The sequence below is a fragment of the Tachypleus tridentatus genome, chromosome 4 (assembly GCF_004210375.1).
Source record: "Tachypleus tridentatus isolate NWPU-2018 chromosome 4, ASM421037v1, whole genome shotgun sequence".
NCBI classification, from domain to species: Eukaryota; Metazoa; Arthropoda; class Merostomata; order Xiphosura; family Limulidae; genus Tachypleus; species Tachypleus tridentatus.
In genome coordinates, this window is record NC_134828.1 from 72327509 (window position 1) to 72343817 (window position 16309).

Genomic DNA, 16309 nt, shown 5'->3' on the forward strand with positions numbered 1-16309 from the left:
ACAGTAAGGGGACTCACACAAGTAACTGTTTACCTACAGTAGAGCCCTGACTCACGAAAAGGCTCTCTTTAGGCAAATTAGCTTTTGTTTTTGTAAGCTCAAATTAGTTGGGTCCTATCGTAATCGCCGACGTGTAAAAATTAATTTTAGTTTCTTCATAATATCACTAGAGGGAGTTGTAAAAGAAAACGCACAATAAGAGAGCTGGATAGAAGCTTGAAACGTACAGGAGACACCAGCAAGCTTGGTTGCATACTAGATTGCTGCTAAATGGCTTATCACAAAATTTAGTGAGTTCTTAATGTTGATATTTATTCTACAAGTGAAGGGTTTGGTTCTGTAAGTAGTGTTTTGTTTCCGATAACTATAACAATGCTTTTCTTTTAAAATCTTACATATATATTAATATACATTTATGTTAGAAGACAAACATTTCTTAATATTATTAATTAAACGTATTTCTACATCCTTTTGTTAAACTTAAAACTGGAATCAAAAGCTTAAAAATATTTCGTGTACAACAAAAACTGACTAAACTAGAGCTGTAACTTTAAGATATTCGTGGAGCGAAAACAATTTTTATCGGAAAATTAAAAAGTCAAGTACATAACATTTTCACAACATTAACAAAAAATTCATCGATTTTTATTTACGTACAGAATCACTATTCTTACAACTACATATTTTACTGTCAGTAACTAAATACTGACAGCGATCAAGAAATTATTACCTTAAATTACATTGTTTGAGAACACAATTACATTGTACTATCTGTTGTGTCCACCGAGGAGGAAAATAAGCCCCGAATTTTAGCGTTGTATGTTCGTAGACTTATCGCTGTCCTACTCGGAGACATTACTTTAAATATTTACTGTGCCTGGACCGTGGACCATATTAATGAGCAAAGTTTCGCCTCCAGGTTAGTTTAGAAATCGCATTGGAATTTTGGAAATATGTTACTTTTTCAGCACTTGAAAAACTAAAGAATAGTTAACACTAAAATCTAAACAACCGTTTTGTTTGTTAGAGTATCTTTAAAGGTTTTCTTCATCAAATGTTCTTGGCATTTTTTTGTAAATCTGTGTTACTATGTTTCGAAAGAAACGGTCTAAGAACGTTATTTTATATGTAAATTACTGTTTTTGTAATTCTTATATCTCCATGATGTGAAAAAGGTTAGCTTTTATAATATGACGATTTGTTGTATAGTGCCGATCTGTTTTAGGTTCTGTAAAATTTATATTATTCAAGATATTAATTGGCTCACAATAATATTTTACGTTAAAATATGTTTAAAATACTAGAAAGTACAAGTAAAAAGTCTTAAAAGTAACTGGAAAAAATTAGTACGATATTTATTATTATCCTTTATACGAAGAGAAATGTAGGCTAAATAAATGAAAGCAATCTCATACAGTAAGCCGAAGTCTTGAAAAAAATATAATTATTTAATGACGCAATTTGAGAATGTATTAAGTTCTACAAACAATACTGCTGTAATTGAGCATACCAATTAGTTTAAATCGAGTTCTATGCTTTAGGACAAAGCCACGTTGAGCTATATGCTGTGTCTACCGCGGGGAATCGAATCTTAGATCCCAGTGTTTGAATGCCAAACCCTATTAGCGTAATGCAGTAGAAGGTAATTTACCAATTTAAAAATGTCACAGTTAATGAAAATTGTGCAGTTTAATACAGTTTATTAGTAAAACATTTTAGTCAATTTAAAATCTACAGAGAATACTTAGGAGACTAAGTGGGCAAATAAACTCAGATAAATTTATTACCACTCTTCAGTTATTTAAGATAAATAAATAATTTACCAAAAAAAGTCAAGTATACATGAGTTCGTTCTTAAGAATATACTTTTTGTTTTTTAATCGTATGGGGAAGAAACATATATTTTGTAATAAAAACCAAATTGTTTTTAAAATATTTTGCATAAAACATAGAGACTATTAATGATGTGATAAACTTCAATGATGAAAGCAGCAACATGTTTATCAGTATTTAAAAACTTAAAACAACAGCACAAGTTTAAACCTTTCATGAACTACCTTTAACCATTGTCAGAAACTGTTTTTTGTTTTGGAGGTGATTATAAGCTTGATTCATTGCTTTTAAGGCTTAAGCCTACATTGAATCAATTATATACCTTACTGAAAAGCTTTTAGAAAAAAAGCCTGCTTTACCAAAATTAGCTTATTTTGTCAATCCGTTTCAAAGATTTCTAATTATACTACATTAGATATCAATAATTAAACTAGCTATAAGTAATTACATAAGTCACCAGAAATTAAGCTGGCTGTAAATATCTAATTTACAGATGTGCTACTTTTACCAGTGAAACAAAAACGAAAGAAATCTTTAACTAGCTTTTAGTTATTTTATATTTTTAGTCAAAACTCGAACAAGAGTTGATTTTGATACATTTTCAAGTAAAATGAATAGATATTTCGGTAGCCATCAAAAATCTAAATGTTTCTCAGGCTGTAATGAATACGCATGTTTCTCAAGCTGTCATTAGCACTACTATTTCTCAGGTTGTCATCTATGCTCATATTTCTCAGGCTATCATCAGCCCTCCTATTTCTAAGGCCTTATCTAACTATACTCACGTTTCTCAAGTTATCATCAGCACTCATGCTTCTAAAGCTGTCATCAATATTTATGTTTTTCAGACTGTCATGAGTAAACAACTAAATTATAATAAGAACAGGCTAACATTACAAAGATGAGATTTGTCATTTGGAATTTGATTCTTTGGTAAGAGAGAGAAATGAATTACGTAAGTAGAAAACGAAACACATTGGTATTATACATTACTTCTTTGTCTCTCTATTTTTACTCGATAACTGAAACACAAAATTGCATAGAATCAGAAAAAATAATGATAATGTTTATGTTCAGTGGCAAATTGATTATTGGTAAAGCATTTCACTAATACGAAGATTCAAATTGAATCATGTAGTTATAAAAGGTTTGAAAAATCGATATATTATTATTTGTTTCTATATTTAATTAGTTTTTCCACAATGTTTACACTAGAAAGTTTTAGTTGAAAACTATTAGTTGAATTTATCTTTAAATGTTATTTTATTTAAGGATAATCAGATGGAGAGTTCTACGTCTTTGGGTGATTTTTGTGCTTAGTGTTTAGGTTTGTGCTGTCACATGTTTTTGCTGCATTTGACGCAAAGCTACTGGATTGTTTGTTTATTTTTTAATTTCGCACAAAGCTACACGAGGGCTATCTGGGCTAGCCGTCACTAATTTAGCAGTTTAGAACTAGAGAAATGCAGCTAGTCATCACCACCCACCGCCAACTGTTGGGCTACTATTTTATCAACTATAGTGGGATTGACCGTTATGATATAACGTCCCCACGGCTGAAAGGGCGAGAATATTTGATGTTGCTGAGATTCGAACCCCCGACACTTAGATAACGAGTCGAGTGCCTTAACCCACCTGGCTTTGACTAGCTACAAAGCTACTGGAAGGTTATCTTCGCTAACCATCTTTAATTTTGAAGTGATATATCAGAGGAAAGGCAGGTAGTCAATACCATCTCGTAGAGGTACACTAAACAAATAGTTGGTTTTGACCGTCACTCTTATAACGCACCCACGGAGCACGACTTCTTTTTATGGCGTTAACAAAGCGTGAACCACAGAACCTTGGTACTATAGTCCGGAATGCTCTGGGCCTCTCTCGACCAGCTGCTGTTAAACGTGGAGATAATCTTGATTATGTTTCATAATTTCAATATAAAACTAAGGTCCATAACTAATAGCTAACACTATTAGTTAAGCATTTGATGAATTTATTTAGTTTGCAGGTAAATATAATCATATCTTCAGCGACGGTGTATTGTTTTGATCATCACAAAAATACCCTGTTTCTACTTAAAATATTTTACAATATCTGTTTGGCCTATTAAACTCTTATAATACAAGTAAATAAAAAATACCGAAATAAAAGAAATGTATTGATGGCTAATACTAGTCCTTCTAAAAACAATACTAGGAAGGATAGTATGAATGTCAGTCACATCATCCCTTATATAACAGTACAGACAAGAATTAACATATAGCAACATATATATATGACTATTCAATAACAGTTAAGTTTTTTTTTTTGTCTGTTAAAATTCTAACGGTCCGGCATGGCCAAGTGTGTTGAGGTGTTCGACTCGTAATTTGCGGGTTCGAATCCCGGTCACACCAAACATGCTCGCCCTTTTAGCCATGGAGGCGTTACAATGTGACAGTCAATCCCACTATTCGTTAGTAAAAGAGTAGCCCAAGAGTTGGCGGTGGGTGGTGATGACTAGCTGCCTTCCCTCTAGTCTTACACTGCTAAATTATGGACGGCTAGTGCAGATAGCCCTCTAGTAGCTTTGCGTGAAATTCAAAATAACCAAACATTCTAATATACTGTGTACCTGTTTTATTATGTGTGGTTGATGTAAATGCCATCAATACTATATTGTTTCTCAAGAAATGATTTAGTCATCTCTACAGTTACCTCCTTTTTTTAAAAAAATTTACTTATTAGATTATTGTTGTGTTTTAATGCAGTATTTCAATATAAGTAGATAAGTTGTATTTATAAGCAAATCTTAAATACAGTTAAGTTTTATTTGTGATATCTATTGTTTATCCATTTTGCAAAGTATTTTCCTATGTAAATACAATGACTACATCCTAATTTTTGGTGTAACTTCAAAGCAGGAGCAGTTATATGTTGCAGGTACGGGAAGATGTAAGTAAAATGGGGCTCGGCATAACCAGGTGGGTTAAGGCGTTCGACTCGTAATCTGAGGATCACGGGTTTGAATTCCCGTCGCACCAAACATGCTCGCCCTTTCAGCCGTGAGGGAGTTAAAATGTGACAGTCAATCCCACTATTCGTTTGTAAAGGAGTAGCCCAAGAATTGGCGGTGGGCGGTGATGACTAGCTACCTTCCCTCTAGTCTTACATTGCTAAATTAGGGACAGCTAGCGCAGATAGTCCTTGAGTAGCTTTGCGCGAAATTTAAAACAAACAAAGAAACAATAATAAAAAAAAAACACACAAGAACCTTCTCTGAGAGTTTCACTCCAGAAGCTGGTGTCCCTCAAGGAAAGGTAGTTAGCCCTATCCTGTTCATCATGTACGTGAATAATATGCCTCTAAAAGATCCAATTAATGGATACTTATCACAGTTCGCAGATGATGTAGCAATCTGGAAACGTGCACTAACACCAGCAATAGCAGCCACAAACATTCAACCACAATTAAATAGAATAAGTGAATATTGCCAAAAATATAGAATCAAAATAAACACAACTAGTAGTATTCAATAAGTTAAAACATAAAAAAGCACAACCACAGATCTATAGGAATGGAGAACTACACCAGACTGCTACATCAGCAAAATTCTTAGGACTTATGTTTGACTCAAAGCTTAAGTGGGTAAACCACATAAATAATATTAGAACAAAACTTTGGCGAAGAACAAACTATGCTAGGAGTCTAACTGGCAAAAACAGTGGAGCTACGGCAGACAATATCATAAAGATATATAAAACATGCATTAGATCCGTCATTGACTATGCAGTCCTTGTATGGATAAATGTAAGCAAAAAACTACTTCAAACAAAACTACAAACAATACAAAATACACTATTCACAACAGCTTATAAAGTACCCAGAACAACATCATCTGAATTTATGCATAAGTACGCACACGTGGAAACAATAGCAGATAGACTCCTACATGGTACAATAAACTATTTTGACAAAAATTGGAGAAAAAATGAACTAGTAAGCGAACTTGATAGGTATTTTTTGCATGATGATGATAGACCTAAGCACCTTTCCGCAGTGAATATATATTTTCTAAATAAGTTTAAAAAAAAGGCTACCTCTTAACTAGACTCCACATTAGATTAGCGATTAATTACAATACATTGAAAAGGTTTTTTGGTGTAAACGTTTTATGGTTCATACCTAACTGATGAAAGTGCAAATAATCTTTGGAACTGTAAGAGAAATGTTTTATTTGCACCAAGTGTATGTATAGATCATGCATGGACATCGCCCTGGAAGGGGCCTGAGTAAGTGCGGGTTACTCTGGCCCTCGTGTACTATATATAAATACACTTGACAATTACAAAGCCAAAATTTGAAGGAAAGAGAAAGAGGTTAACGAAACCTGACCCTCCTGGGTAGATAAACATCAATACCCAAATACCAATATAAAAGAGAGAGAGAAAACGCAAGAAAGTCAAACTTTTTGCTGTGATATTTACAGACATCACTAGAACTTATGTGTCAGTCATTATACCGATATTATTATAAAAGAAAACATTGTACAGTATTGTAAAGTTTTGATGAGCTATTGAAGAGGTATTTAAAATATAATTTAGATGAACAATTCGAGCTGTCCCTACATAGACAATTCCTACCTAATAATGGTTTGTTTTGTTTATTTTTTTTGTTTTACTTAAAATTGTTTTAAATACTGTATTCCTTGCTTGGTATGGATAATTAATTGCGCTCGTGTGGTTCAAGCAAATAATCTTAAATATATATAGGAAAACTGCTGTTTCACTGAATGTGGTAACTGATGTATCAAAGCCATTTGACGTCGCAAATTTACAACGTAGGAAAGATATGATTGTCTCCTGTCATTACGGATAAAAGTTTATGTAAAAGACTTATCCTAGAGAGAGATTTCATTAAAATTTGAAATATCAAATCTATCTAAAAACTAGAAAAAATGACTTCTATTATCCCTCTTTTGTGTCATACTGTCTCTTCATTGTAACAAAACATAAATAAATCTGCTATTGAAAACAAATTACATAGAGATATATTATCATAGTAGCTATATAGTAGCTCAACGTCATTTTATATACGTTTCACTTCTTGTTTTAGTTACTTGAGTGTTCAGTACGTTCGTAGATTAATACGCTCTAACTTAAGTTGTTGATCATTTCTCTAATTTCGCGGTTATAATTGCTTAATCAAAACTGTTAAGAAACCCAAACGTTAAAAATAATGTAAGAAAGTATTGTGTAGAACCAACATTAATAAACATGTCTGTAGATGAACTAAAGATGCAGTACTCTCTGGTTTGTTGCTGTCGTTGTTTTGTAAAGAAGTGATTTCTCGTTATGAGTAACATTCAATATTGTTTTTCCTTTGGCTTTTTAACCTCAACATATTCATTTTCAGGACTTGTAATGGAAAAATATATATCTGAGATCATTTGTATTATCTAAAGGCTGTAATGAATTTTATCTCCTTATTCGCTCGAGCTATCGCTTGAACAAAGAAGCAACTAAATTACATTTTTTGAACGCTTTGCGGGGGTTACCATCTGCTCATGTCATTCCGGTTAACCAACATGAAAATGTTCAACTCAAGTCTATTCTTTCACTTATCGTTGCTATCTAGGATTGTTGTATATCATATGAAAGCTAGGTATAACACTGCTTCATCAGTTGATGGAGAAAATATTGTGAAGAATATCATGTTATTGACAGACGGATTCCACATTTCGTTGTTGTTGTACACTTGGAAAATAATAGAACAACACCCACTTCTACATCACGTATATACACACACACACACACGTACACACTGAAAATTAATCTAAGTCTACAACGCAAACGACAAGAATATAACCAAAAACTAAACAAAAAACTCCATGTTTTTGTTACTGAGTTTACTTCTTATCTTCTTAGCTGTCTCGCCAGTAAGTCTAACAAAACAAATTTTTACCTCATATTATTGTAGGGCGCCCTCTACACCTACATTAATTTTCAAGGTATCATATATATTTGTATCTATATAAAATGAAAAAACAACTTGAAAATACACGTGACTATACTTCAGAAATATATCTTTATGGAAAGATATAATTCACTTTTTATCGAACAGACATTTAAGTATCTTTCAGACGTTTATTAGTTCTACAAGACTCTTAGTAGCTGCTGTATTTATTTTTAGGATGAAAATAGTGGTATTAGATAACATATAAGAGATGTTATAAAAATGAACAATTGAAATTTGAAATAAAATTACTGAGTCAATAACATTTTTTTTTCAGATTTTATTATTTTAAATATTTAAATAACTCTGAAACTCCTTGGTGAAAATAAAACAACGTTGAAGTTACACGTACGCATATAAGTATAATGAATCTAATTTATATGAATATATACATATAAATCCTGTTTTTATGCTTAAACTAAAATAGTTACTTTGTTCACTGTCCCGAACGATGAATAATGGTTCTTACTATGAAACAAACTTGAGTACATTTTGAAATTATAATTTTTGTTCCGAAACATTGGTGGCTGTGAAAGTTTGTTTGTTTGTTTTGGAATTTCGCACAAAGCTACTCGAGTGTTATCTGCACTAGCCGTCCCTAATTTAGCAGTGTAAGACTAGAGGGAAGGCAGCTAGTCATCACCACCCACCGCCAACTCTTGGGCTACTCTTTTACCAACGAATAGTGGGATTGACCGTCACATTATATCGCCCCCACGGCTGGGAGGGGGAGCATGTTTGGCGCGACGCGGGCGCGAACCCGCGACCCTCGGATTACGAGTCGCACGCTTTACGCGCTAGGCCATGCCAGGCCCAGGTCTGTGAAAGAATAATGGAAATTATTTAATATACGCATAAGAAAATATAAATAATACGTTTTGGTTCTTTGAAAATTTTACTAATGAAGAAAACACGAACGCAAGTATATGAAGCATTTGTTAAACGTTTTGAAGTATTCAGAATTCCATCTTTAGTAATATAACAGTACGAAACAAACAAACAAATTCAAAAATTTATTTTCCAAAAAAAGGAATCGGTTATTTAAAAAATCACTATTTGTGTAAAGTATTTTTACTGATTTTATTTTTTGAATGATTCTCAACGATTGAACTCTATTTTCATGCTACATTCTTTTATTCTAACATCTGTGTTTTCTTATAGCAAAGCTACATCGCGCTACCTGCGGAGTTCACCGAGGGGAATTGAACGCTGAATTTAGGGTTGTAAGTCCGTAGACTTACCACTGTACCAGCAGGGGACATAGTAAAATATATATTTTTTAAATTTAATACAAATACAAGAGGCCAGGTGGTTGAGGTGCTTGATTCGTAATCTGAGGTTTGTGGTTTCGAATCTTCCTCACGTCAAACATGCTTACCCTTTCAACCGTAGGGGTGACATAATGTAACAGTCACTCCTACTATTTTTTAGTAAAAGTATAGCCCAAGAGTTGATGGTGAGTGGTGATAACTAGCTATATGGCTGATATATTTCGTCAACGTTCTAACATGAGCATTGAGTCATAATATGTATATCATTTCTTAACGAGTAATATCTGATATAAAATTCACGTTTTAATAGTTGTATATAAATATTTTATTACATTAATCCGATTTGTTTCAACGTTGTTTATTAATTATGAACAAATTCAGATCTCCTATGCATGCATGCTATGACCCAAGTTTACTTGACACTTAGTGGTTGATTGCATCGGCCTGCGAATTTAAACTTCATAAAAGTTGTTTAGATTTTAATGACTAATTTTCCATGATTCAGCCACAGAGATTTCAAAATAACGTTCTTTTTTCTTCTATCACTAGTTTTTAACTAGCAGAGAAAAAAAACTGTTACTTATATCAAATTATTATTTCGTTTACCACAGTGAATATTACTTATTACTATGTTTGCTATGTTTTTGGTTCTAGAACGATCGATAAGACTCTCAACGTCGCGATTGGGCTAGAGAAATCTGTAGCCAGTGGTTGTCAAAAATTGAAGCAAAACAAAACGTAACCCGATTTCAATAAAAATGATTCATTTATGTAAAACTACATATTATATTTCGTAAAAAAATTGTACGTGATGGAGAAAATTAATATCAGGAATTACAGTAAAAAAATTACATGTGTTTTTTTAGATGCATAAATATTATAAAAGCTAGAAAAAGCGATTGTTGTTGTTATTTCGTTTCTGGAAATACTATTTTTACATGATATGATGACTTGAGCTACGCTGCCTTGTTCAGAATGTCAAATAACTTTTCATCTAATTGTTACAATACTGAAAATTAAAATTTAGATAAGCATAATCACCGATAGTTTTTATATTAACGTCCAGTGCTGATGCTAATCATTTTTTTAGAAATCAGTTTGTTGGAGAGTTAAAGATGTTAATTTTTCCTATCCAGATTTTTAATGTTCGTAGGATATAAAATCAGTACCAGCAGATGAAGTAAACTAAACAGAAAACTAGGAAAGCTCGATTGCTTAGGATCTCTTACATAATCGATATAATTCTTTAATGAATGTTTCAGTTTACGAGCTCTTATATTTTTAACATTAAATTGGACAGACAATTTTTTATCCAACAGATCTTTCCTGGCTTTCCTCCATTGCGCTGGGCATGATTCATGCTATAACTAGATGACTTTCACCATCTCAACCTTGAATGATAGAAACAAATAATTTTATTTGATGAAGTGAAACTTTCCTACTAAATACGACTTTTCCTGTATATGATAGTCCATTAGTTCATTAATAATGGAAGAGAACTAATTACGCAAGAAATAAAACCATTCGAGGTTTCTACGAGCTCTTAACTCTAAAGTTATGCCATGTAAAGATATATATTTCGTTTACTTTATAAGATAATAATTTGATGTCACTACTTCACTATAAATTTCTATATTTTTGGTTAAGTTAATCATAAATACATTGAAGTTGAACAACGCTCTATTAAACAAATACATATAGTTTCTTTAAAGCCTATAAGTAAGCTGATATACAAATATTAATCTTATTTAATCTCTTTCTTTATATTTCTTTATTAGCCTCCTTATGGCTCAGCAATAGGCTTGCTTGCGAGCTTATAACACCGTGATAAGGGGTTCGATCTCCACGATGGGCAAACACAAATAGCCCAAAGTGTGTCTTACTGTTAACAAGCAAGCAACTGTTCTCTATCATGTTAGGAACTGTTTGAACATTTTGAAACCTTCCTTCTTAAATAGAAATATATTATAATTAAGAATATTAGGCAGTACTGATATCACGACACGACAGAAAGGTTATGAAAAATTGATAATTGTCATTTCATATTAGTAAACAACCATCCATAGAAGTAAATGTTTTGCTTGAACTTACTACTGATAAACTATTGATAAACAATAACTATAAATATGTCTCGGTAAATAAGCGAACGAGATCGTAGGAAATAACGTACGAGTGGTTGAGTGAACTCGAAATGACACGTTTCAAATGGTAGCTTCACTGTGCGACCTCTTTGTAACCAGGAAAGTTCGAATTTCAGAATAATGTAGAAAGAGATGACCACAGACTACTCCATCTTGCTTTGGTTATGTATAATAGATGAGGTAAGTAACCAAGTTAAACGACACAATTCTGCGATCAGTTCTGACAAACAAGACAGGTTAAAAACAAAAACAGAAAGGGACATAAAGCAGCTCGAGATAAGAACAACAGCAGGAAGACGAGAAGGAAGATAGGAAGTTAGGCCTAGATTAGCAGGCAGGATGAAAAATAATTCAACATGGAAGGTATAATGGGAAATAAAGATCGCAGCGCCATATTAGAAGATTAGAATATCATAAAAAATTGAGATTATCCGGTTTTTTTTTTTTTTCTGATAACAACAACATAAGTATTCTCAAACTTAACGTTAGAAGACCCAACAAAACTATCAGCTTCATAAGAACAAAAGAAAAAAAAACAGGCATACAAAACCATTCAGACTTTTTATGATATTTGAAGTAAAATTCTTTATAACACCGAAGCATTTGAATATCTTCCTTATAGTTTCAAGACAATCATAGTAAACGAAACATACACTAGTTTTAGTGAAACTGTCCGTTTTAGCTCCGGAGATTTCGATATATATGAAGCTCTGTCAGTTATGATCCTCCAAATGGGCCGATATTATACAGTATTCGGAGATGAAAAAAATAGTTCTGTCAGAAACTATTATCGCAGTCTTAGGAACGATTCCTACAAGGACTGAACAATCAGTCACACCAATGCCTCAGCTTATTTCTGCACCAGTAACGTTTAAAGACTGTTGTATTCTTTCCTAAGGATCCAATCACCTAGTCTTAAACACTGGCACTTTTTGTGAAAGGTTTATCATTTTGTCATACTCAAAATGACAAAACCAGACATATATTGTCATTTTTGGTATACAGGTAAGAGTCATGGTTTATTGTCATGGTAAACATTCTGTGACCATGCTATTTGTTTATCATATAAGTTAATTGCATGCTTGTTTTATAAAGTGAATGTAAATGCATGTTTACAGAATCAAATGTCGATGTCAAATCAAGCTTACCTTTTATAGTGACGTTACGTCATAAGAACCATAAATGTCAACTGAATCTTACCCTGCATAGTGACGTTATATTATGAGTGTCAAAAATGACAGGTGAAATTTACGTTATATGTTGACGCTATGTTCTGAGAGACTTGAATATCAAGCGAAGTTGGACTTGTACACATATGAAAAACTCTAACAAGAAATGAAAATATCAAGTGCGGTTCACTTTAAAGAAAAAAACAGTTTAAGAGACTTCTGAGTGAACTGAACGTTACAGGTGAACTAATATCTCTTCTTATTATGTTATAAGGATTATTTTTGGCTTTGGTGTCATTCGATCACATTCCATAGCAAGTATACTATTTTCATGTTTCTTTTATTGTATGTCACACATTATTCTGAATGTTGTTGTCGTTTTTTATCTATTTACTTATGGTTTTTGACCGAAAACAGAAATATTTATTTGTTGAATTTCAAGCACAGCCCCTTAAGGGCTTTCAGTGCTAGTCATTCCTAATTTTGAAGTATAAGACTAGAAGGAAGGAAACTAGTAAACACCACGCGCTTTGTCCTTAATGATGGGTTTGATTTCCAAACTCGAGCGTTCTCTCTACCAGGCGAAGACTGAGAGAAAGTAGGAATAAAACAAAGATGACATATTAATGTATGTTTCTGTCAATTGGACATAAACCCATATATTAATTATGAAGTTGGAATACAAGTTAACTACTGAATAAAGTATTTTCAGTCAAGTCACACACTAATAAAAAATATCGTGAGAGGATGAGTAATATCTAAAAACAAATCAAATTTTAGCACTGATGAGTTATATAGCAGCCTATTATCGTAGCTCGGCATGACCATGTAGTTAAGGCATTTGACTCGTAATCTGAGGGTCGCGGGTTCGAATCCCCGTCACACCAAACATGCTCGCCTTTTCAGCCGTGAGGGCGTTATAATGTGACGGTCAATCTCACTATTCGTTGGTAAAAAAGTAGCCCAAGAGTTGGCGGTGGGTGGTGATGACTAGCTGCCTTCCATCTAGTCTTACACTGCTAAATTAGGGACGACCAGCGCAGATAGCCCTCGAGTGACTTTGCGCGAAATTCAAAACAAACAAACAATTTATAGCAGTGTGTAAATTATTTATTCAATTAGGAGACTCTTCATTTCCCTCCCTGTGGCTCAGTAATAAAGTTTATGGGTTTAAAATGCTAAAGTTTAGATTTTATTCTGTTGTAATTAAAAAAAATTGTATTTGATTCTTTGTTTTTAAACCATGGATTAAGAGCTTTCAGTATAAAAATCACATTTTAGAGGTTTATACAGAAAACCGTGATGTTGAAGTTTATAAACTCGCCAATGTTCATTATAGTTTTTAAACAAATCGAATTGTCGGTCGGTGGTGGCTATTTTAAGAAGCTCGGGACTCTTGTTACGACCAAGGAAAATTGGACGGACCGTCTTTTCTCTCTCTCTCTCTTTTCAAACCACTTGATCCGTCTCATATGTTTTAAATTTGTAAGGCATTTTTATATACCATAATAATTTGTACTAAACATTAATGAGAGTAAAACTTGGACTTCTAGAATCAATCTACTTTGCTAGCTGATAAAATCTTGCTCTGGATTTTAAACATCGTCAAGCCTTGAACTCTTATACAATTTCTCTCTAAAGTGTTATCTTAAACGTTTTTGGTTTCATAAGCATTAAAGAATAACTCAAGTAAGTCGTGATATTTCAATATATTAGATCGACATTTGCAGATTATAACCGTTTTAATCTGTCAGTGAAAAATGGTTTACTAACTCAGCCTCTCACATAATGGAGCAGAGTTGTTTAAATTATTCATGATTGTTTATGTCTTTGTACCCCTGATGTAGCTTAAAACAATGACAAATGTCCGATAAAATCTTGTGTAACACATTTGTTGCTGTTACCTCTGACTCGTACATACGAAATATTTAGCCAGTCCATGAGATTCTACAGGTTCTGGCTAATCTATTTAGGAATACAGATATTAAATACATCAATGAAAACGATTTTGAAGCCTCACCAAGTACTTACAATTTTTGTTACCACATTCGGTTATGCTCTCTCTGATACTGTGCATCTTTGAAAATACTTGTAGAGTAGTTTCCATTTGTAAAGTCTCTGTCGTGAGATTGTCATATTCAAAGTTCCTTTCGCTCTGCTTGAATACAACAGTTTCCACACTCCCATTTCAACATTACGATAACACAAAACTCCAGGTGTTACGTCTGGCGACTTGACCATTATGACCTGGTAGAAAATGAAACAAATGACTATTCATTTCATAGCTGCTTTATATTGAAAAATTTGAAATTGAAGCTGCTTGTATAGACGTAATGAGTGCCGCTTTTCTAGGCGAAAGTCCTCTTGCCTCTGAGATTATGGTGCATACCGTTTGTTATTTGGGGCATAAGGACGGCGTATACCACTGACCTCTGTCTTCCTGAATTCTAACTTCTTAGAAACGCCGCACACTTTGTTTACCACGACTAGGGGATGACTCGTATCAGGTCTCTTTCTGAACGGTCGTGGTTTCTCAAGATGATGTAAATTAATTTGGTTTCCAATAAAATTTAGTACGAGAGATACATCCATCATGAAAGTTCTAAAACATCAACTTGCACATTCCTATTATCTGAGTTTATAAGTACTGTGCGTCGGAAGGGGTTGTAACATATGCTTCCCAATAGCGACGATTTTTTGGTGACATTATATTAAATATGAAACGTCAAACAATGCCAAATTGCAGCTCTTATACAAACCTTTAAGCTGCCACTTTATATCGATCGTGGTTCTCAAGTAGTTTGTTAATTTGCATATTAACAACAGTTTTAATACAACGTACTGAACCATCTGTAAGGTGTAATGAACACAGTCGAAAGCTGCATGTAAGAGCTCAGCAATCTTTGAACATTTTTATATTAGATGGTGTACGATTTAAGAATAAACAGAAAATATAGTTCTTTGAAAATATTAATAATTATTTTCTAACTATTATTTACTAGTTTAAATGAAGCCTGTTACAGTATTTATTTTTATTTTTCAAATAAATATTTTGTTGTTAAAATTAAACTACAGCTCAGTCGGAAGTTTGTTCAAATATAAATATACGTTGAAAACATCATCCTCGACAGATCATATTCTATAAAATAAACAATAAAGACTTCATAACAAAAAACATTTTTATTCTAAAACGCTATAATAACTACAAAATTTTCGTGTGCTGTTATACAATGAATGTAGGTTTGTGCCAATCAATAAACACAGCAATAGAGACAGCATGCAGTGTTAGTTTCCTGTGACACCGACACTAATTAAATGTTAAAGTAAACACAAAAAACAAACATAGTGTGCGATACCGCGTTGGTTATTCTTTTATTCGTTGTTTTTTTCTTTCAAGTTACTCCTCTCTTCACTATCTATTGATATTCCAAATAAAAACAGTATTAACTGAGCCATTTTTCTCTTCACTATCTACTTATATTATAATTAAAAACGGTATTGACTGAGCTACTCTTCTCTTTGCTATCTACTTATATTATAATTAAAAACAGAATTTCCTGAGATACTTTTCTCTTCACTATCTACTAATATTATAATTAAAAACGGTATTGACTGAGATACTCTTCTCTTCGCTATCTACTTATATTGTAATTAAAAACAGAATTGCCTGATCTACTCTTCTCTTCACTATGCACTGATATTCTAATTGAAAAAGGTATTGACTGGCCAAATGTGTTAAGGCGTTCGTCTCGTAATCCCAGGGTCGCGGGTTCGAATCCCGGTCGCCCCAAACATGCTCGCCCTTTCAGTCGTGGGGGCGTTATAATGTGACGGTCAATTTCACTATTCGTTCGTAAAAGAGTAGCCCAAGAGTTGGCGGTGGGTGGTGATGACTAGCTGCCTT

General features: G+C 33.1%; 1 protein-coding gene across 1 annotated transcript in view; it reads left to right on the forward strand.

Annotated features, from left to right (window-relative positions):
* The first annotated feature begins 227 nt into the window (after positions 1-227).
* Positions 228-16309, forward strand: part of LOC143249416 (cell adhesion molecule CEACAM5-like) — a 117097-nt gene continuing 101015 nt past the window's right edge. The window contains exon 1 of the mRNA XM_076499235.1: positions 228-339. Within this exon, the coding sequence (XP_076355350.1) occupies positions 302-339 (38 nt within the window). The 5' untranslated portion in view covers positions 228-301. The remainder of the gene's footprint in view (positions 340-16309) is intronic.